We start from the raw sequence: 24,909 nt of genomic DNA on the forward strand, positions 1-24,909 counted from the left end.
ATACCAAGAAGTCCAAAGTCCAATAAATTTTTTGCCAGTACATTTAAAAAAACAAAAAAACAGATTCCTAACAGCATAGGTTTTATTGGATACAAACCATTAATCCAGCCCAAGAACGGGCTAAACGGATTCTTGTTTAGTTTTTTTTTTTTTACTCTTACTGTATATTTTTTGTGAGCTCAATATATTTTATATTTTTGTTACTAATAAAAGACATGTAATATTTTGAATTTTACTGTATATCAATTTGAATATTTAAGAACAAATTCATTTTGCCATTATTTCCAGACAAAACTAAAAGATGATCCATGAATAGGCCACTGAGAGATGAAATTGTATTTATGTTCACTGTTTGTAGATAACTTTATTATTAAGACAATGCTGTTGGCATTTGTAGCCGTGTTGGTCCCAGGATATTAGAGACAAAGTGGCTGAGGTAGTATCTTTTTGTGGACCAACTTCTGTTGCTGAAAGCTTGTGTCTCTCTCACCAAAAGAAGTTGGTCCAATAAAAGATATTACTTCACCCCTCTGATCTCTCTTACACTGTCTAAGTAAGGTTAGCCTATATGCAATTAATGATGAAGCTGACTTGTAAATACTAAACATCCTCCTGTACCAGTTCAGGTAAGTGGGTTTACTGCATCTCTGTCAGCTAATAGAGACATTAATAAATATGTAAAATGCTCAATATTTACAATTTGTATCATGCACTTATTCGTAAAACTGAATGTTTTTACTATTGTCTCCAGCAAATGGAGGCAATTCTGTGTTAGGTAGTTAGATTTAAATATAATTCAAGCTTCATGATTAATCCAAGCTTATGCAATTTTATCATAACTGGCACCCTGGGATACAAATTTATTATTTGAGTCTCTTTCAAAGAGGGAAGTTCAGTAGTGTTTCTGACTGTGAATTATACTAGATGTTTCAGAGGATTTTGCAAAAAAACAAACTCAGTCCATAATGAACAGGCAGAATGGTCTGCCTAAAAGAGAAGTTTTTCCCCAAGCAAATAGTGGTTGGATTGTTCCCTAAAGTGATTTCCATAGGTTAACTGTGATGTTAAAAATACATTTTAAAAAATTTCCTTTTCTGTTTTAAATGTGTCTTTTTAAATGTGTTGGATGTCTCCTGGTTATAGTATTGTAAGAGGTGAGAAGAAGTGTCTGATTGACTTTCTCTAGTCCTATACCTCTATCATGTCATCTCTTATTTGTCTGCTTTCGAATTTCAATAGTTCTAACCTTCATATACCTTTCACATATGAAAGTTTTTCCAAACATCTATTTTGCTGTCCTCTAAACCCTTTCTATTTCTAGTAAATGTTTTTTTGAGATGTAGTGACCAAAATTGAATATAGTGTTACCACAATTAACATAGAATTATAGTACCATCAATTTATATAATATTTCCAGTGTTTTTCTATCCCCTTCTTAATACAACAGAACAGTTTGTTTGCTCTCTGATTATTCTGCTGTGTACTGTGCAGATGTTTTCATTGAGCTGTCGAGAGGAACTCAGATTTTTTTCCTCACTGGTTCCAGTTAATTTAAAACCCATTTAGAGGATATACTCACTAGGTTTTAGGAGGGACCTGAACCTGTAAAGCCTTAGTTAATCTTAGGCTTTTTGCAGGCAGGAGCTCAAAGAACAACTCTAGTTTGAAATATTCTCAAAGAAGGTTAGTTTCTTGTTTTGCTGCTCTGTAGTAGAAGCCATGTTCTTTCCCACCCAGAGCCTGAGGTGTCCCAAAGAGACTGTATAGGGAGGTCAAAGAATGGGGGGTTCAAAACTTCCAGTACAGTAACCGTTGAGAAGTGGATGATGGAGAGGACTTCATTGCTGGACTTCTCTGTTGCCCTCTTATTTCATGGCAGTGGAGCATTTACTGTTTGTTTCATTTTGGATCAATTTGAAATAAGGTTTCTGTGTGGTTATAAACTTGGCGTCTGAGACACTTGATTCCTTCGAGGTCCACAGGAAGCTACATAGATCTCTGCATCATGTGACAAAGCCCTTTTGGATGTTGGTAAAGTCCAGCGTTATTAAGTCAGCCAGACCCATCTGAACTATACTAAGATCCACGGCAGCTCATGTGGATGTTAAAAAGTCTGCAGTCAGGAAAATCTGGGACTGGGCACGGGAATCAAGATATGGAACTGAGAGAGTAGGAAAGAAGGATACGCTATCTCAAGGAAGCCAGTTGTGAGTCATGGACCTAAAGGGGCTATAGGATCTGAGAGCTCTACAGTGTTCACCTGGCCCTCAGGAGCTCTTCAGGCATGCTGATCTGAAGGTAGAGGTTAAATCTCTGAGCTTCTAGGATATCGGATTACGGGATCGGAGAGGTCAGTCAGTCTGCTTCTCAGGCTCAGCTAATGTGCTGCTTCTGGTGGCTTTCTTCTCACAAGTAATCTGTATGAATAGTTCTGGAATGTAATGGTGCTCGTACAAGTCACATGGTCCATGGTTCTGTCTTTTTCTTTAGCCCCACTATTTTCTCTTTCACCCATTGATGTGTGTGGTATGTGGTTGCTGGTGAGTATTCGCTTCAGGTTGGGGGGCTGTTTGTAGGCAAGGACTGGCCTGTCTAGGGGTTTTAGTTGGGGGCTGAAGGTGACTGCTAGTGGCGTTCTGTTATTTTCTTCGTTAGGCCTGTCCTGTAGTAGGTGACTTCTGGGAACTCTTCTGGCTCTATCAATCTGTTTCTTCACTTCTGCAGGTGGGTACTGTAGTTGTAAGAATGCTTGATAGAGATCTTGTAGGTGTTTGTCTCTGTCTGAGGGGTTGGAGCAAATGCGGTTGTATCGCAGAGCTTGGCTGTAGACAATGGATCGTGTGGTGTGGTCAGGGTGAAAGCTGGAGGCATGTAGGTAGGAATAGCATGTAAGTAGGACAGCCCCCCAACCTGAAGCGAATACTCACCAGCAACCACATACCACACAACAGAACCACTAACCCAGGAACCTATCCTTGCAACAGTGCCCGTTGCCAACTGTGCCCACATATCTATTCAGGGGACACCATCACAGGGCCTAATCACATCAGCCACACTATCAGAGGCTCGTTCACCTGCACATCTACCAATGTGATATATGCCATCATGTGCCAGCAATGCCCCTCTGCCATGTACATTGGGCAAACTGGACAGTCTCTACGTAAAAGAATAAATGGACACAAATCAGATGTCAAGAATTATAACATTCATAAACCAGTCGGAGAACACTTCAATCTCTCTGGTCACGCGATTACAGACATGAAAGTTGCGATGTTACAACAGAAAAACTTCAAATCCAGACTCCAGCGAGAGACTGCTGAATTGGAATTCATTTGCAAATTGGATACAATTAAGTTAGGCTTGAATAGAGACTGGGAGTGGCTAAGTCATTATGCAAGGTAACCTATTTCCCCTTGTTTTTTCCTACCTCCTCCCCCCCCCCCGACGTTCTTGTTAAACCTTGGATTTGTGCTGGAAATGGCCCACCTTGATTATCATACACACTGTAAGGAGAGTGATCACTTTACATAAGCTATTACCAGCAGGAGAGTGGGGTGGGGGGGAGAGAGAACCTTTTGTAGTGATAATCACCCATTTTTTCATGGTTTGTGTGTATAAAAACATCTTCTGTATTTTCCACAGTGTACATCCGATGAAGTGAGCTGTATTATGATACAGCGATTGCACTACAGCAGAGGTTCTCAAACTGTGGTCCGCGGATAGTTCCTTCTAAGGTGCGTGCCTGGGCAGCTGCACATGAGAGAATGAAGGGCCACCCACCTAATTAGTGGAGCCGTGCAGGCATGGCTCCGCTACTTAGGTGCCTGGACCCTGGAGAAGACGCAGATATAAGGTGAAGTGGTAGCCTTGTGGGGAATAGGAGGCAGGTGGGAAGGGGCAGTCGGGTGAAAAGAGGGTGTGGGGGAAATTTGGGACATGCAGGGCTGCTGCAGCCAGAGAAAGAGGCAACTTTCCCCAGCTCCAGGGCTGCGGCTCCTGGGGAGAGACAGCCCTCCTTCCCAGCCCCAGCTTGGGGGCTGCTGCAGTGGGGGAGAGAGGGCACATCCATTGCATTAGAAAGGTAAGACTACTGATATTAAAATATGAGTTGTGAGCTTTTATTTGTAGAACAAAAAAACATTTATTATTAAGTTATTTTATATAGCGCTTTTATCCAAAGCGCATTACAATAGTTAGCTAATGGTATAAACAACATTTGGAAAGATCATTAAGTGGTCCGCCAAGACCCTCAGCAATTTTCAAGTGGTCCGCGGAAAAAAAAATTTGAGAACCACTGCACTACAGTACTTGTATTAGGTGAATTGAAAAATATTATTTCTTTTGTTTCTTTTTACAGCGCAAATATTTGTAATAAAAATAATGTAAAGTGAGCACTGTACACTTTGTATTCTGTGTTGTAATTGAAATTGATATATTCAAATATATCAATATTTGAAAATGTAGGAAATACATCCACAAATATTTAATACATTTCAATTGATATTCTATTGTTTAACAGTGCAATTAATCGCGATTAATATTTTTAATTTTTTTGAGTTAATCATGTGAGTTAATTGCGATTAATCAACAGCCCTAGAATTTTGCTACATTGGTAACAGGATTCATTGAAGTCTGGGAGCTGTGGGTGTCCAATGCCTTTGGAAATTTTTCAAAACATTTTGTATAGATTTAATATTTTATTTCAGTGGCTTTTATATACTCTGGAAAAAATCTATAAGGTAAAAATAAGAAGGGAGAAAAGTGAGAAAGTGGAAGGGAAAAAAGATATCATTAACGTGTTAATTGTTTTAAAAAATGTGCCTATATATTCTTTGGAGAAAGACAACATCAGAGGTCTAGTCCTATGCTCCTAACATAGGTCAAATGCTCATTGAAATCCTGTTTCTCAACTTTCACTGATTCAGGTGGCCTTTTCATTAAGAGGTATGTGGTATTACCGTAAGTTCATGATGTATGGAATTATTTTGAAGGGTCTGGAATCTGTTCTGTAAGACAACTTTTAATTAGCGTTGTAAACTTTGCTTGTGCTGCTCACATAGTAGAGCCCAATATATTGTAGAATTATCTGGGACAAACGGTAGCAAAATCTGCTTTATTCCAAGTATAGTCCCTTTCCAACTTTCCAAGGGTTTTAAATAAGAACAGTGGAGTGAATTAAACTTTATTTAATATGATCGGACCTGAGGTTTTGGGTAGAATTATTAGTGACCAGTGTCAGGAAAAAAATTAGCAAATAGGTGATGGTCTTTGCTGTTTAATTTAAGCAGTAATTGCAGATTTTTCTCACAGGACATTTGACGCTACTTGCTGAATACAACAGCTACTTGTGCGAACTGCAACAACGTAAAAAGCTATTGTTTATTAATATTATTTTGTTAATAAATTTAAGAAAGTGGGACTTCCTAGACTAGCTACAGATTTGTATGAATTTAGATCTGAATTCTGTATAATGTTTACATTACCTCTGCTTTGACTAACCATATTGAATAGTATATAAGGAAATTATCATATAACTTCATATACAACTTTTCATTGTAACTACAAGTCATGCATTAGTGTGCTGCTCTAAACTCTGCAAGCTGTCAATGGTCCCAGAGATCACAGGGGCTCACTAACTGTTCACTCCATTCCCCAGCCATGAGAGCTGCACCAGGCACAGGAGTTGCTATAGGGGCTCTTCCCTACATTGTGGGGAGTCCTCCTTTGGCCAGTCACTCTGGTTTTGAGTCTGTTTTGTACTGGAACGCTAGCTCAAAGCCAGCTTAATAAATCAGAGGATTATGGTCAAATTTCAGTTGAAACTTCACTTTGAAGGTGGCCACTTTAGTGAGACCTCTAAATACAGCATTGGCAATGACTAATTATTTAAAGCAAAGTGGCTCGAATCCTGTACTAAGGCTAGAAATGAAATGCTGGGTAGTATTTGAGGTGGCTATAGTTGTAGGTAATTTTTTAAAATAAAATTTCTTATATATTTTTTTTCCATCCCAAGAAATATTTGCTAGGCTGATAGAAAATGTTGTATAAATAATACAGAAATTGACTTTTTACAGCCTAAATAAATGACACTGGAAATCATGGTGGTTTGGTATTCCTGACTCCAAAGGCAAGTTAGTTTGCTAACATGCTCAAGGTTATTGTCTAAAAGATGTAGAATTTGTAAAATATGTATCCAGCCTTAATGCATAAAAATGAGAAATGAAGTCAGTAAAGATGACTTGCATTCGTATAATATGAAACATGCTTGTTTGTGGCATTGCCTAAACCTCTGTGTAACAATTTGCAACTTACTTAACCTTATCTAGATCTACAGGGACTATGCAGGCTGTCTAGAAGGCAGAATGATCCACATACAACAAGTGCTGCTCCAGTTATATATTATTAGTGGATACATCAGAAAATCTTTCAAACCTGTAGTTGTCTAAATTATTCCTGCAAAGAGCAACCATAACATTGTGAATGACGTCTTGTACAAATGCCACATATCATTGTGTCCTGGTTTAAGGCCATATAAGATCAACATGCCTGTGATCTCCAATTACAATTACATAGAAAGAAAAGGAGTACTTGTGGCACCTTAGAGACTAACCAATTTATTTGAGCATAAGCTTTCGTGAGCTACAGCTCACTTCATCGGATGCATACTGTGGAAACTGCAGAAGACATTATATACACAGAGACCATGAAACAATACCTCCTCCCATCCCACTCTCCTGCTGGTAATAGCTTATCTAAAGTGATCACTCTCCTTACAATGTGTATGATAATCAAGTTGGGCCATTTCCAGCACAAATCCAGGTTTTCTGACCCTCCACCCCCCCCCCCCCCCGCCCCACACTCAAACTCACTCTCCTGCTGGTAATAGCCCATCCAAAGTGACCACTCTCCTTACAATGTGTATGAAAATCAAGGTGGGCCATTTCCAGCACAAATCCAGGTTCCCCCGCCCCCCAAAAAAACACACACACACAAGCTCACTCTCCTGCTGGTAATAGCTTATCCAAGGTGACCACTCTCCAGGGAGAGTGGTCACCTTGGATAAACTATTACCAGCAGGAGAGTGAGTTTGTGTGTGTGTGGTTTTTGGAAAGGGGGGGTGGGGGGTGAGAGAACCTGGATTTGTGCTGGAAATGGCCCACCTTGATTATCATACACATTGTAAAGAGAGTGGTCACTTTGGATGGGCTATTACCAGCAGGAGAGTGAGTTTGGGTGTGGGGCGGGGGGGGGGGGTGGAGGGTGAGAAAACCTGGATTTGTGCTGGAAATGGCCCAACTTGATTATCATACACATTGTAAGGAGAGTGATCACTTTAGATAAGCTATTACCAGCAGGAGAGTGGGATGGGAGGAGGTATTGTTTCATGGTCTCTGTGTATATAATGTCTTCTGCAGTTTCCACAGTATGCATCCGATGAAGTGAGCTGTAGGTCACGAAAGCTTATGCTGAAATAAATTGGTTAGTCTCTAAGGTGCCACAAGTCCTCCTTTTCTTTTTGCGAATACAGACTAACACGGCTGTTACTCTGAAATTACATAGACTTTATTCAGAGTAGCAGTCATGTTAGTCTGTATTCACAAAAAGAAAAGGAGTACTTGTGGCACCTTAGAGACTAACCAATTTATTTGAGCGTAAGCTTTATTGTTAATGCAAATTGAATAATTTGTCTTGCATGAAGTAGACATACACTAGCTTTCTGGTGTACTCGTACTCTATCTTAGCATGGAGGTACTCTTTTGCTGTTCAACTAGTGATAGTATTGTTTATAGTTTGGGATGTGTGTGGGGTGTTTATTTAAAAGAAATACCTTCCATGTGTATGCCCTGCTTTCGGACAGTCGAGAAAACAATGGATGGTTACTTTAGTAAATGTGTGTGTAAAGTAATATGGTGTGATGGGACATCCTGAAGGAGTCAAGATAGACTTGTCATAAAATGACATCTCCTATAACTCTGAAGACTGCTTGCAGTCAACTCCACACATGCTTTATAAAGCTTTAACATAATATTGTTGCGTTTTATATGATCTATCTCTTAATATTATGATAACGTTCCAAGTAATTTTAATTGTTTGGAGGTTTATTTACCTTTTCCTCACATACATTTCATGTTTATACTGTTTCCGTTTGGTATCTGTGAAAATGTAATCATATTAGAGGACCTTACAGTATATTTCCTACTGTCATGATGATGATGATGATGATGATACATTGCTTGGATTCTAGCGACCGTAGAAGTGACTTTACTGAATGAATCTGTGAATGGGTTTTGCATACAGTAGAACCTCAGAGTTACAAACACCTCAAATATGGAGGTTGTTCATGCCTCTGAAATGTTCATAACTCTGAACAAACTGTTATGGTTCTTTCAAAAGTTTACAACTGAACATTGACTTAATACAGCTTTGAAACTTTACTATGCAAAAGAAAAATGCTGCTTTCCCTTTATTTTTTTTAGTAGTTTACATTTAACACAGTACTGTGCATGCTGCTTTTTGTGTGTGTGTGTGGGGGGGTTGTTCCTTTGCAGCTGCCTGATTGTGTACTACTATTTCCAGATGAAGTGTGTGGTTGACTGGTCCGTTCGTAACTATGGTGCTCATAACTCTGAGATTCTATTGTACTATGACAACCAGGTTTTGTTGGATCTGGAAATACACAGATGAGAATTTGTTGCCTCCCTCCCCTGATTGTCCTCCCTCCATTCCTGTGTTGATCCTTTTAGGTAATCCCCTTCCTTAACAGCCTTTGTCCTATAATTGGTTGAATGTAATAAAATGAAAAATAAACAACCCCCCAAAATAATATGTAAACCAAACAAACAATTAGGTCACTCATATGCTGGTTATGAACCATCACTCTGTTTGTATGTGTATATTTCTTTCCACTTGCTATGTGCCTGTCATGTCTATTTAGGCTGCGAGTGCTTTTTCTTTAAGAAAGGGACTGTCATGTACTGTTTTGCACAATGGGACCCCAATCTTGGTTAGGTGCTCTAGATGCTATTGTTCCTTCACTGGTTTCTGTGAATCTGTTTGGTTTTTTTCAAACTATGCTGGGGTGAACACAATTATAAATGTATGTTCCATTCTCTTCTACTTCCATAAATTTTCTCTTCTATTAAGTAGAGGTTCATTGTTTCCTTCATGACCATCCATTTCTGAAGGTTTTATAAGAAGTCATGTTCCTATATTATGTTGTCTAGCATAAGGCAGTAAGATTAAGGTGATTTAAGTGTGCTTTTGATAGGCACAGAGGGCACATAGCCATTCTGGGTTTAGTGAGGATATGTCCTGCATGGCTTTGTGTTTAAGGAACACGAGGTGAATTGGGAGGGCTGAGTTTTCTTCTTTGCTCTGCCACACTTTCTGGTAGGATCTTCAGCTCTGTGCCTCTTGTTTCATCTTCTATAAAATCTTAAATACTAACTCATGGGGAAGTAAAGGCTAATTTTGTTAATGTTTGTAATGCTGTTTGAGAGCTTGAGATGGAAAGTGTGATTAGAAATGCAAATTACTATTTTCTGCCCACAGTGAACTAATGTATATATGACCTCTTCCTGTCCCCACTCAATATTTTTAGACTGATTTGTCAGCAACTTGTTCTGAGCATTCTGCCATTGATAATTGTTGGTGATAGTGTGCTTTGCACTATATAAGGTACTGAAGACATGACTGTGCTCCAAGGAGCTTACAGTTTCCTAACGGACAGCACACAAATCTGTTGAGACAGCCAGAGGTGAGATACTAAATGTGAGAAACTTGAGTGTATTGGTTGGGTGCTGGGGGCGGGGCTGAGCCTGGGCACACTAGCACCCAACCATTTCCAAAAAACACCAAGATCCTCACATTTAAAACCTGTGTGTGTATATGTGTGTGTTTTAATTGATGTAGTTTTTAGCTGTCAGAAGTAAGGTGTGTTTTTTTTAATGTCTTCATTTTTCCATGTCTTCCTTTTTACATATTTATTTTTTTTAATTTAAAAGTCTCTGTGTATTTGTGTGTGTATATATAAGTAAAGAGTAAAGTAAAGGTTGGGACAGATGTTGAAAAGATAGAACTCACAGCTACTTATATTCAGTTTCAGGTGCAGTATCCCGTGTCCCACACCCTTGTTTTGCTGGGAAGGTGCAACATATTAAGAAAGTCTATAATATCTCTGCTGTTATCTGAAGTAAATCAATTTGCTGATGAGTTGCAGCAAGCCCACCAGGTACTATTCTGTTGAAAATTTTATATTGTCATGAAGCAAAGTAAACCATAATACTTATTTAAATGGTACAGCTTTTTAACACTAGAGCTCTGTTTCAATCTCTTAATTTAAAATAACAAAAAGATCCACAAAAGTTGTTGACTTTCAGATTTAAACTTATCTTCTATCAAGTTTTAGATACTTTTGAAAGTTAAATTTTTCATTCTACAAAAATAGCATGTGATTTCCTTTTAAGTGAAAGATCAGCAAATTGAAGAAATTTCCAAACAAGGACCAGGTCTCAAAATATCTTATATTCAAATACACGCACAATAGACCTCTGATCTGTTTGACATCTGTTTTGTAGAAACTGCACTGGTAGTGGCTGAGGTTGATCTTTTCCTAGTGATTCATGGAGTTTAGGCATTCATGTTTAGATTGATCAGGTATCTTTTATACCATTGAGTACACAATATTATGTGTTTACTGACCCTCATTAGAGCTGACTGGGTTGTTCTTGAGTCGCTTTCTTTCTGGGAGATCCCAAAGGGCAATTTGTTTATCTGAGGCTATTGTTCTTGTATGTTGTCCCACAGATGCCATCTTTTTACCCTTTCTGTTAAATATATGCACAGGGCTTATAGGGGGTTACTGAGGAAGAATGTCTTGAGAAGCCTTCAGAATGTTAACACTGAAATTTATATCTCTTTTTTCTGTCCCTGCTGGTGCAGTGGAGCAGTTTTATAATTGGCTAACAGAAATTATAGACATGGACTGTGAGGAGATGTACTTCGCTGTAGAGCAAGTAGCTAATACAAAACTGAGATGATGCTTACAGGATTTGAGAAGCAACAGAAAGAGATGGTAAACATTGTATTAGCATCCCTGAATGTTGGGGTGTGCAGACATGCAACCTGGGGAGTTTCTTGGATACCCAAGGAGCTATGTGCTTATCATGATGTGCTTACCATGATCTGGCAAAGACAGGGAAGCTACATTCTTTCCTTTCAGAGATTGCTTTTGCCTTGGTTATCTAGCTATAAAAATATTTATACCAGGCAAATTGCCCTTATCCCTTCCCTTGTTACCACTAGATTAGATTATTGCAATGAATGAGGTATGGAGAGCAGAATGGAATAGAGGTTGTGGCTTGGGCAGGGCTCATTTCATAGGAGATTAATTTAAGATTTCTTGTGCTGGCTGTATTTTGAAATAAAATGATTGTATACTTGGGATAAGCATATTTTTTTCAAGTATGAAACAAGTGTTTAAAAAAATTACCTCCAGGGGAAAATATATATACAATTAGTGTCTGCTGAAGAGATGTGAGATCAGGGAAATCTAGTAGATCCCAAGGCATTATTGTAGTTGCATGCAGAAACACAGATGCTCCACTGTACTCCTAGTGACCCCTAAACTACTCTTAGAGTATGGCTCCCTTATACACTGCTCTGGAAAATTCTACAGACAAAACACACATAACAAGAACATCGTATCTGGAGAAAAAGGAAAACCCAAGGTATTGAAAAGAATCTAAATGACTCATTAAAGTCAAGTAGAAAAATATTCTAATAGAGTTCCACATCATTTATTCCTATTACAAACGTATAAACACCTCCCTCTTCAACATTAAATATTCCAAAAAACAATGTTAATTGTGGTGCTTTTTTCATTATGCTCAGTTTGAGATACATTTGCTGAACTACTTGTGTAGTAATTATGATATATGGACCTATGTTTTGGCTACTCAAAAAAAGGTAGGTAATAACCAACATGAGATTACAAAGAAATAGCATTTCCAAACTAAACTCCTGAAATTCTTTAAGGATCTGCAAAATGAGATTTTTCCTGCATTATAGTAAGGCATTTGTGACATGCTGCCATTCTTGATAGTATCTAAGAAACTGAACAAAAACATGTACATTTCATTTAAAAATAGAAATATATAATTTTAAAAATTAAATAACATATTCTGGCATGATTAAATCCCACCTGTGTAAATATCACAAGATTATGCACCAATTATTTCAGCACATTGCTGTCACTAATGCTGACACAGCACATATCAAGTGTGTTGCATCCTCCATTATGCTCCATGTTGATGTAAGGGTTCTGTTGAGTTATTGGGAAGACTGTGCTGAGCTCAAGAATTATGATAGTTCCATTTCATTTTGCCATACAGAATTTTTTGTGTGTTGCTATTCTGTGTTGTATGTAAGACTTAGTTGGAAAGAATCCTATGCTTGATGAAGAGATTGACATGAGTTTATAAACTGTGTATTTTGCAGATGATAAACATATGGCTAAATGAATATGCCATGGCTTTTAACCTTAAATTATACTCTTTAATTGTGTAATGTAGAGGTGGATTTTCCAATGGCAAATACAGTTCTTGGTGTTCTGTAAAGCCATGATGTGCTTTGAGAATATTGCACTACTGAATTCATTTGTAAATGTAGAAGATTTGATACTTTAATCCATAAACAATTTTCTACATAATAGCCAGTACAATAAATTGTAGGATAATTTCTGTGCTTGTCTTATTAAACCAGAATTCTAAATGAAAAGTGACATCAGCTTTGATCTTGTCACATTGAACTAAAATGTCATTCTATTTACTTAGATATGAAAGTTGTTTTCAAAATTAATTTATAAATTGTGTATTTTAATTTTTTTCCATATAATTGTTGATTCTGAAAATTGATCACAAAAATTGCCTCAAATGTGCACAATTAGCAGTGTTTCAATAAAATGTCCCTATGATCACTTATAAACATACGTATATATTTTTTCCTACATGTGATAAGTATTTTGGGAAATTATGCTTAAGAAAAGTATCATAGTTCAGAAAAGGATTAAAATAGTTAATATAAATCCTGTATACTATTCTGCTCAAAGTAAAAATATAAAATGCACAGAATTCATGTTAAAGATCTTCCTCCATCAACATTTAAATTACAGTGTGCAGAAAGATGATACTCTGTACCAAATGTCACTAACTGACAAATGGCCAGATCCTGCTTCCTTTATCAAAACTATCATTGACTTCAGAGGGCATTTTGCTTGATTGCAGGATCAGGCTCCAATAGGCATTTCAGATATCCTGTTTAAACAGAACGAAATTGAGAATCTGAATCTTAATTATGATCCGTTCAGGTTTATAGTGTGTGACAGGTTTTGACATAAGAATTCCAAAAGATCTAAAAAGAATGGAGCTGTGTCAGTTGAGCCTAGACCTATGTCTCTACATCTCACAGCTTTTTCAAAGCTGTATGTTGAACTTGACTTTTACAGACTAAAAAATAGATTCTGTATAGGAGAATCAAATCAAATGAAAGAAGAAAGAAGTAATTGTTACCAGAAATTATTATACTGATATTTTAGAAACCCCCTGAATAGTTAAATCCTGTGGCCTTACAGGCCACAAATGAAAGAGAAATGTATGAATAATGAAGGTTTGCCTAACATTTTATAACACCTCTTCATATTTTAATATAGAAAATAAAAGCAGCTAAGATGCTTATATAGCAATAAACCACTTTTAAAAATTTTACTGACTTTAATCCTCAGAATACCGTCTTTTTCCCAGCTTTTGTTCAGTCATTGCTTATTGGATTATATCTAATTAAAGGGCTCAGTCCTGCAAACTCTGAAGCAAGTGAGTAACTTTACTCACATTGGCCCTTATTCTGTAAAGTTCTTCACCATATGCTTCAAGTTAAGCACAAATTTAAATGCTTTGCTGAATGAGGGTGTAATAGGGTCTTTGATGGGCTGGAAGGTCTATTGGTTAGTGTCCACTCACTTGTGGGGCAGTGGTAGGGGAGCCCGGGCGCACCTGCTCCACCAGGCTCTGACCCAGGGCCTTAGGAAACATAGCAGCATTAGAGTTACCCTCCCGGGGTTACTTCCTACCACTTCTCTCCACTTCCAGTACCAGTTAATAAAAAAGGAAACCAAACAGTCAGCCCCAGCCAGACTCAGCGTACAGTCCTGTTACTTCAGGGAGCCATCACTAGCCTCTTTTGGCAGGTGCCTTCAGGGTAGGTATGTACTCCTCTCCAGCCTTCTGAGCCTTTCAACCCCATCTCCAGTTGGAGCATGCTCTCCAAGATTAGAGGGATGAGGCTAGCTGGGTCCAATACTGTCCTTTAACCCCTTCCGTCCCAGTGTGAGTTTTGTATACCCCATTAGATCGGGCCATTGTTTTCTATTTAGGTACATACATTAACGTAAACAGAATTGGGCCCCTGTGATTGTTACTTCTGTGGCACATGGCATGTTGTCTTTGATTGTAAAGCAACATGCCCACCTATGTTGCTGTATAATTAATAATTGTGATTGATTGTAAGAGCCTTACATCACACCTACCCTGCAGGAACACTATATGCCTTTTCACATATAGAGGAGAATGCAGGTACTTTGATCAGACCCTGGCCAGAGAGGCACGTTGCAGCTGAGATGTTTAAGAATGAAGGCTTGGGTGTCAGTGGACAAGGAAAATTGAGGCAAGGTCTGCTTGCAGGGCGACCCTGAGGCCACAAGAGAGCTTACTGGAGATGACCATCCTATGACAATCCCCTTTAAGAAGGCCTTGAAACTGACCCTAACCATCAGAGATCCTAGTTCTCATTGTTCTAGGAGTCAGGCAGGTTGTCTCCCTTTCCCTTAGATGTCTGACTGGGGAAGGAGCAGTGTAACCAAGTTCATAAGGCCTTTATGACTGAGCCTAGTGTCACAGCAGCCAAACTTACAGTCAGAAAACAGTGTCTAAGGCCCAGGGCAGGCTAGCGTCCTGGGTCCTTCAACCCATAACAGCCAGCATGGCTTCTGTTCCCTTCTCTTTCTTGCTCAGCTTCCTTTTCCTGTTTAGATGCAACCCCAGCCTCAGGGCAAAGCAGGGTTCTTCTTGACTGTGCCCAGGCTGTTTTGGCTGGAGGTTTCAGACTGTACCTTTTAAAGGGATAGTGCACCCCACTACATATTCTCACATCACCCATAGGAGGAGAAGTGTTCTTATCTGAAATTCTGCCCCTCTTCAATCAAAACTTGATACCGGTGACAAGTGCCATAAATGTTGCAGACTGGGGATCTAGTTTTACTGCTAATACCTTTCTGCAATTCCAGATTAGATTGCAAGATGCATACAAAATGTGGCATGCCAGACAAATAAGGAAGTGATAAATGGACCATACAACCGCGCAGTTTGCCCTGACCCTGTCCTGGAATCTAGTAAGGAAAGAGGAATTTAAAGTATTCTTAGGCAGCTGAGAAGTAACATTGCTTTGGCTATACTTAGGTATAGTGCAAAATTGAAGATGACACATAATCAGAAAACTCAGGTGCTTTTTGCGAATAGAAGAAGCCGAGATATCGATTTCATGAAGAGAGAAGGCTTCTCTTTATTACTGTTGACTAGAGAATTATTAGCTGGAAGAGTTCAATGTTGGTGAGTCATCTCGTTCACTAGAGAATAAGTGATGGAGGGGCAGGAAAGCCATCATTGTAAAAATCAGAATGTACTGTATCGTAACAGACAAATCGGTTTGTGTTATTGGAAGCCTTTGTGCTTATATTTTATGTATGATTTGAAAAAGACACACCGTACTATGATTATAAATTACTCTAAATAAGTTTAATTCTTGCAACAGGGAAAAGGAATGAGATTAACATCTAGCTAGATGCTACTTTCTGGCTTTATTTTCATACTGTGTGTTAATTACTTTGGTTTTTTCCCTCTGACTACTGCTTGCTTCATCTCAGTAATTCCTCTGTGTGATGGATAGCTGAATGAAAACAAGACAGAATTCTCTCTCCTGTACATTGATCTTTGCATAGTCTGGTTTGGTGGATGTACGATATGTGCTATCAGTCTCTTGTTGTTTACTATGTCTGTTATGGATAGCTATAATACTCCTTTTAACCTGCTTTGTTCACTGGGCATTCCTGCTTGTTTACAAAAAGAAATGTACTAGAGAAAAATTAAGCACTGCTTCCTTCACACTTTGATTAGATTTTGAAACCCTTACTTGCATTGAGTAGCATTCAAGGAGTCAGTGTAAGTAAGGGTATTACAAAGGGAAATATTGTGCATTTGTGGTAGTTAAAATATTTTAAGTTACGACTGATGTTTTTTTTAAAACATAGCTATCTCTAGATTTGTTTGATATTTCACTTGGAATTAACAAAATTGAAAAAATCTGAGATTTGATTATTTTAATTATATTTTTAAAAGATTGTTAATCTTTTGTTTGTTTAAGACAGCCCTCATTGAAGTATTTTTTAGAAACCAGTATCAATACACAGTCGCTACCTCAAAGACATTGTCATTGAACTGTAGATATGAAACACGATAGCAAATCGTATGGAGGTAGTGGGGGGAGGAAAGACCAGGAATGCATCACACAGCTTTATTAGAAGGGTTTTTCTTAGGTTTTTGTAGCCAAACCAATCTGTGTGGTTACAAATACTTACACATGGGTTTATACTTTTATAAACGTGCTATTTGTTACTTTTTTGATTCTTTAAAATTTATTTCATTAATATAGGGAACAAACTATTTAACTGTTCCCACTTTTATGGGAAAAGGTTGCTGGTATTAATGCATACGTCATAAAATCTGTATCTCTACCATTAATTATGGTTGTTTAGCATAGCTAATTATTAAATTGCCCGTAAATAACAATTTTGTTAAGTATATTAAACTACAAAATATAGAACTAATGAAAGATTAGATTGCCAACCAGATCTTAATTTCATTTTTCATTTTAAAAGTGTTGTTGCTTTTACAGTACAGGATTTCTTATTCATTCTCTCTCTAAATGTTTGGAAAAATGCTGCACATAATAAACAGTACCTGTACCTGCCAAGTGTCCCACATTGGGGACACAATTCCTACTAAAAATTCTGCTGAAGAGAGAACTTTTAAACATGCTGCATTATATTTATTCACCTGTAGAGTTTATGAATAACTTTCACTACTTAGACACCTCAACAGGGTGTTATGAGGAGTAGCTGATGATTGTGCAATGCTTGGAAAAATGTGAATTGTTGTATAACTAAGGCTTGATATTAAACATAACTGGTACAAAACCTGATAACTAAGCACTGTAAAGTATCATCATCATAGTACAGGGCTGAGTGGACTGTTAAATGCACAAGATGACGCTTGTACTCATTTTATTTACAACCACATTATGTGCTTAAATTACTCTTCTGAAAATATTGCCACTTACATGCTCAAATATGCACTGAGAAGGTCACTGTTGAGTTGAAATGCAATTACAGTAGAACCTCAGAATCACAAACACCTCGGAAATGGAGGTTGTTCATAACTCTGAAATGTTCGTATCTCTGAACAAAATGTTATGGTTCTTTCAAAGTTTACAATTGAACACTGACTTAGTACAGCTTTGAAACTTTACTATGAAGAAGAAAAATGCTGTTTTCCCTTTATTTTTTAATAGTTTACATTTACAACAGTACTGTACTGTAGTTGCTATTTTTTGTCTCTGCTGCTGCCTGATTATGTACTTCTGGTTCCAAATGAGTTGTGTGGTTGACTGGTCAGTTCATAACTTTGGTGTTCGTAACTCTGAGGTTCTACTGTAGTTCAAAAATAAATAAATAAAATAGAGTTAAACTAATTCCAGGGAGTACCTGTACATCTGAATCCATATCAGGTGTTCCAATCACATATTTACAATGGGGTTTGTCTCCCTGATACAGTATAAAGAAAAGGAGTACTTGTGGCACCTTAGAGACTAACCAATTTATTTGAGCATAAGCTTTCATGAGCTAGAGCTCTCTTCATCGGATGCATACTGTGGAAAATACAGAAGATGTTTTTATACACACAGACCATGAAAAAATGGGTGTTTATCACTACAAAAGGTTTTCTCTCCCCCTACCCCACTCTCCTGCTGGTAATTACCTTTTGTAGTGATAAACACCCATTTTTTTCATGGTCTGTGTGTATAAAAACATCTTCTGTATTTTCCACAGTATGCATCCGATGAAATGAGCTGTAGCTCACGAAAGCTTATGCTCAAATAAATTGGTTAGTCTCTAAGGTGCCACAAGTACTCCTTTTCTTTTTGCGAATACAGACTAAGACGGCTGTTACTCTGAAACCTGGTACAGTATAGAAAATCCAGACAAACAGGAGAATTGGACTACATACAGAGCACTGTCAAAGGCACAAATTAGAGACAAATATTATTATCCTTTATTTTTCTCCAATTTGTTTAATTTCTTTCATATATAGTAACCTTAGGTGCTACTCTATAAAATAGTATGTAAATGATATTCAGGCAGCCATTTTTTTTCTTTCAAAGTTAAGTATGTCCCTGGTACATGCTTAAAGAGCAATGTTTGAAAATTTAACTTACATGTTTTGTAGTTGTTGGCATCTGCTACCCCCTGAACTGAGTTGGTCAAAAATCCTATTGTATCTCTAGGATTCTTGTTTTGAAACAAGATTTGTTTGGCTCAGTACCTTCCTCAAAATTTAATTCCTTTAATGAAAGTTACTTTTAGTTGATAAAACTAAAAACTTTATCTGGGTTTTCAGAGTAGGTTTTATAACTCAAGTTCCAAATGTAAAGAACCCTTTTTGATTACCAGTTCCCTTATTTATTTACAATTTTGAATTACATATGTTTCCAGTAATTTATCTCAAAGTAACACTAGGAGGTTAATTGCAGAACATTAGATAAAGCTATTTTAGATTTCCTAAAGTGATTTCCAAGATTAACTGGAAATAAGCCCATAGTAAATATATATAAATCGTTAAGATCTGAGCAGAGGGAGAACTTAAGCTCATACTGTTTTATAATAAAAAGGCTTTTGTCCTTAGTTCAGCCTTCACAATTAACCCTCCAAGTCATATCAGGCCAAAAAAATTATTCCTATTTCCCCCCCCACCCCGCCCCCTAGTACAGATACCATTGTATATGTCAGTGAAAAAAAGTTACATTTAACTTTCAGTGGAAGTAAAATGCCGCAAGCTTCTTCAAGAATACTTGATTTAAAGTTTAAAGAAAAGGAACAGGATCTTAGCTGCTGTACTGGTTTTTGAAGACTGTATATGGAAATTAAATATAATTCTTTTTTTTTCTAGAATATTTTGTCACATTAGGTCATCATTTGATGTCCGTGTAGTGTACTTACTATATAAGTAGTAAGTCTCATTACTTTTTTTCCTAAGCTCATCTATTTTCCACGCAGATAATGTTAGGGAATATGCAAAACCGTGTGAGGTGGTTTAATGACGTGGAGTGTTGTCTATCGTTCATTAAAACTCATTTTAGTTTATGGCTAGATTAGACTTGATGTATAGACTCCACTGATATAAGTGAGTGTTTTCAATTTACCAAAAATAGTGACATGTAGTTTACATGTTTTTATTTCTTCACTTTTATGGTCACTCTTCACCCATTTGATATTTTTTTTAAAAAAAACCTGTATGTACAGGAAATACAGCACTTTCCATCATTAATAGGAACCTTGCACATGATTTTCCATATATTCAACTTCTATCAATATATTTCTAAGGAGGAACAAAAAGAGAACCTAGTTGTTCAGTGTTATAATGTTGACTTACCAAACTAACGTCTTTTTATTGTTTTGTAGTATTGTTCTGTGCATACCTAGGAGTTGTACTTGGATGACAGTTGCTGCTTTGTGTATATCAGTCATTAGTAGAGATATTGCGTGAACTTCTGCTCTAAGGGTCTAATCCAAAGCCCATTGAATTCAATGGAAAGGCACCATTAGTATCAGCTAAGGCCCTTGTTGGAGTTATACCTTATACTGATTTCAGTAGAGTTTCAGGGATGTAGCTGTGAGTGGAATTGATTTGATTTATCTCTGAAGTTAACAGAGTACAACAATCCACAAGTGGAACTTTTTAATACTTTGAAATGGTTTTATTAATATTGTTAACTTTATATGGAGCCTTGGATATTAGCTTGGTGAAAGCCAAGGCTTTTTTGTGGTGGGATTGGGGGGGGGGGGGGGCGGCAGGGCTTTGCCTGGTGCTGAACACGGACATAAGGCTAAGTAAGAATGTTTTTATATTGCTATGGTAATGGAGAAGGGCGTAGCAAAAATGTAAGAATTTTTCACATGTAAGTTGGAAAAGGATTGGCAAGCCTGTAAATCGGGTTTTGTGAAACACAGGAGACTCAAACTCCCTTCTCCTTCAAGCAGTTGTGCAGTTCAGCTGTGGAATAGATTGGTGGAGGGGAACACCATAGCTGGGTAATCTTGCTTCTGAATGTCAGTTCTGCTGCAGAGCAAGCATCTCTCAGTTTTCTGGATTTCTGTGATTTGGAGTCCTGTGAATAGTGTGTTCTGAAGCAGCTTCTCTATGTTAATTCAGCCTATACTCAGTTCTCTGTAAGACTTGTCTGTCATATAATTACTGATTTCTGTAACTCTGTACATGTAATATAATATACATACAATAGTATTATATTTTAAACATGTGATAACGTATATCACTGAAAAACTGGCAGAAACGTTAGCTGGCAGCTAGTTGGAGTGTTGATTGTAATGTGGTGTTTACAGTGGTGAAGGCTGTCAATATAAGATACTTTATAAATATCAATTAATAGCAGCTGAGTACAGTTAAGTAGTATTTTAAATTATACTGTGATTTTTGGCTGATCACAGAATTCACCATATTGAAATTCTTCTTTTTTGCTATTTATAGCATACTGTTCATCTTAACTTTAAATATTATGTTCGATCAGAACCATGTCATTCTAAATATACATGAGTGACACAATAAAGAAAATAAATCTTTATGTTCAGTATGTTCTGTTTGAAATATATAGTGTACAACAAAATTTCAGAACGTCTTAATGTGTTTGCATACAGTTTTAAACCTATATTTGAAAGACAAAATAAATAAGGTATCTAATTTATTGATGCTTTCCATTGTTTATAATGATTATTTTCCTCCCAGCTTAATAGCAGCTCACAATGTCTGACTTTCTAGTCCTGATATGTATTTATTTTATTTCTTTCAATTTAGGTAATAGTAAAAAAAAATCCTTTACGAAAGCTCTAGGGTGCCCTGACAGTGACTTAAATATTACAACTGCGTAAGACACCAAGCAACGTTCTTTTTTAAAATGTGAACAGGAACAAATTAATTCTGCCAGCCAGCGAATCAGACACAACAAAGCTTTGTTCGTACTCTTGCTTCATCTCCAGGAATATACCATTACCCTTCTCTAAAAACTCTTTCAAATTACACACCATTTGTTCTTTTGTGGCAAGAATGTGACTTAGCATTCTGCCTATGCATCACTTACAGATTAAAATCTTAAGTTTAACACATGGATTTATTGCTTTGGCAGATGTGGTTCAGTTGAAATGTTAGAAAATGTGGTTTAAAAGGGTGAAAAAAAATCAGTTAAAACAAGTAAAGGTTATGAAGCAGCTTACAAAGCAGCTAAAACTTTATAGAGGAACTTGAGTCAATAAAATTAACACAAGCATGGGGATTATTGTTAAAAGAGCCTTTAGTTTAGAAAAGTTAGCTACTGATAACAGAAATGTTAGTATAATGAGTTCATGAATGTGTGTTCTCGCATATTTTAGGATATTCACAAAGGCACACAGTATAGCCAAAATATGTTAGTTTGCATTTCTGCCATGTTTTATACGCATTCTGTATGCTGCTAAGCTTGTACTAACTCAGAGGTTACACAGCTGGGGCCCTGATTCAAAGCCTGCCATTAATGGAGGGACTCCCACTTATTTCAGTGGGGATTGGATAGAGCCTTTGATTCAATGGTTTGATACGTTTGTGTGAGGGAGCTACATGTAAAATAATAGGTTGATAAGTATTTAAAATGATAGACTCAGGGCTTAGTTACAGAAATATAAATCAGTTTCCTTTTATTAATTCGAGTGTTCACCATATTCACTTTTGAGTTCATATTTTCTTCCCCTTAGTTACACTGTGGCTAAGAAGCATGAGTGTGCTGTGACACTTGTGGAGAACTGGGGAACGTATCATTTATTTTTATGAAAAGTTATGTGACTCAGTTTTCTCTCAAATTGAATTGTTAAAAGAAAAGGAGTACTTGTGGCACCTCAGACTAACAAATTTATTCGACCATAAGCTTTCGTGAGCTACAGCTCACTTCATCGGATGCATGCAGTGGAAAATACAATGGGGAGATTTTATATACACAGAGAACATGAAACAATGGGTGTTACCGTACACACTGTAAGGTGAGTGATCAGGTAAGGTGAGCTATTACCAGCAGGGGGGGGGACACAACCTTTTGTAGTGATAATCAAAGTGGGCCATTTCCAGCAGTTGACAAGAACATGTGAGGAACAGTAGCAGGGGAAAATAAACATGGGGAAATAGTTTTACTTTGTGTAATGACACATCCACTCCCAGTCTTTATTCAAGCCTAATTTAATGGTGTCCAGTTTGCAAATTAATTCCAATTCAGCAGTTTCTCGTTGGAGTCTGTTTTTGAAGTTTTTTGTTGAATTGCCACTTTGAGGTCTGTAATCGAGTGATCAGAGAGATTGAAGTGTTCTCCAACTGGTTTTTGAATGTTTTATAATTCTTGATGTCTGATTTGTGTCCATTTATTCTTTTATGTAGAGACTGTCCGGTTTGGCCAATGTACATGGCAGAGGGGCATTGCTGGCACATGATGGCATATATCACATTGGTAGATGTGCAGGTGAACAAGCCTCTGTTACCTGCTAGCTATAAAGAAGTTAATTTCTTTCTTGAAACAGGACAAGCAATGCAGTGACTGTGGAGAGGTTATGTAAGCATGAATGAGGTATCAGGAACTGTGAACTTGGGAAGTAAGCTATAGAATCATAGGATATTCAAAGACCATTGTATCAACTTTATAAGTATTATATGTATCTATATGGGCTAGGGGGAGTGGCCTGAGTTTCCTGCAGGAACTAAAGTCACTGGGAGGGGAATTAATGCAAATTTCTAGGCTGATGATCAACTCTGGAGGTACCACCTCTGGGAGGGAAATTGCATAGACTTGTTATACCTGATTAAAAAAGCTTGGCAAACAAAGGACTGAAAAGTTTTATGTGACCAACTTGATATAGGAAAATATACAGAAGGTGGTAAGCTAAGAACTACATGTAAGCTGTTTGTTTTCAAAATACATTTTCTCTGCAATACTTTTGTTCTTAATAAACCTTTGCTTTATGAAGATTGACTAGTCACTGTTTAAATCTGTCATTGTCCCTGAGAGAACAGTATTGCAGTTACTAAACTAAATTCAGACCTGGTAAGGTGATCACAGTGAATTGCAGGAAAAATTGCAGCCTAAATCCCCAGCCTAGAGGAAAAGAGTAATGGGATTCTGCCCTCAGAAAGGTGATGGCTAGAGACCTGAAACCTAAGTGGGGTGCCCTGAAAGAGGACTGCAAAGAGCTCAGAGGTACAGTTACCTTGGTAATTGTGACATCCCTATTGATGGCTCACTGACTGCTCAGTTTTATAGCATTTTTTGTGGTTCAGAAAAATCAACTCTTCAGAAACTTCTTACTAAGAACTTTTAGCAACGAAATACTTGTATTCAGCAGGAATTGTCAAGCACTAGGTTACCATTGCTCTTGAGAATAATGTGCACTATTCTAGCCTGTAGTGAAACTTATGCACTGCATTTAAATAGAAGATGTGACATTTATTTAAGGTGACAATTATTTTTATATATATATTCAGAATACATCTAAGAACATAATTTATTTGTGCCCAGAACTGTCTCTTCAGTTTTACTTTTTTAGAGAATCTCTTTTCTCTCTTCCATGTACATAAATAATAATTATTGACCACTGTCAAGGTTCCCTCCTCACTCTGAACTCTAGGGTACAGATGTGGGGGACCTGCATGAAAACCTCCTAAGCTTACTTTTACCAGCTTAGGTTAAAACTTCCCCAAGGTGCAAACTATTTTACGTTTTGCCCTTGGACTTTCGCTCCCACAACCAAACATCTAACCGGGTTTATTATTGGGAAAGAGCTGTTTGGAAACGTCTTTCCCCCCAGAATCCTCACCAAATCCTTGCACCCCACTTCCTGGGGAAGGCTTACCAATTTGCATAGGTGACCACAGACCCAAACCCTTGGATCATAGAACAATGAAAAAGCAATCAGTTTCTTAAAAGAAGAATTTTAATAGAAGTAAAAAGAATCACCTCTGTAAAATCAGGATGGTAAATACCTTACAGGGTAATTAGATTCAAAACATAGAGAATCCCTCTAGGCAAAACCTTAAGTTACAAAAAGATACAAAGACAGGAATATCCATTCTATTCAGCACAGCTTATTTCCTCAGCCATTTAAAAAAATCATAATCTAAGGCATATCTAGCTAGATTACTTACTAAGTTCTAAGACTCCATTCCTGTTCTGTCCCCGGCAAAAGCATCACACAGACAGACAGACCCTTTGTTTTTCCCCCACTCCAGCTTTGAAGGTATCTTGTCTCCTCATTGGTCATTGTGGTCAGGTGCCAGCGAGGTTATCCTAGCTTCTTAACCCTTTACAGGTGAAAGGGTTTTTCCTCTGGCCAGGAGGGATTTTAAAGGTGTTTACCCTTCCCTTTATATTTATGACAACCACATTCCAGAAATCATTCCAGGTCATTACTGTTGGTTGTGGGTTAAAATAAAAAGTTTAGCGAAA

At 37.4% G+C, this 24,909-nt stretch overlaps 1 protein-coding gene across 1 annotated transcript in view; it reads left to right on the forward strand.

The window, feature by feature from the left end:
- MEI4 (meiotic double-stranded break formation protein 4) overlaps positions 1-24,909 on the forward strand; it is a 118,201-nt gene that overhangs the window by 50,815 nt on the left and 42,477 nt on the right. Inside the window, exon 4 of the mRNA XM_074946856.1 lies at positions 10,100-10,231. Coding sequence (XP_074802957.1) covers positions 10,100-10,231 — 132 coding nt within the window. The remainder of the gene's footprint in view (positions 1-10,099; positions 10,232-24,909) is intronic.

The sequence above is a fragment of the Natator depressus genome, chromosome 3 (genome assembly GCF_965152275.1).
Source record: "Natator depressus isolate rNatDep1 chromosome 3, rNatDep2.hap1, whole genome shotgun sequence".
In the NCBI taxonomy this organism is placed as follows: Eukaryota; Metazoa; Chordata; order Testudines; family Cheloniidae; genus Natator; species Natator depressus.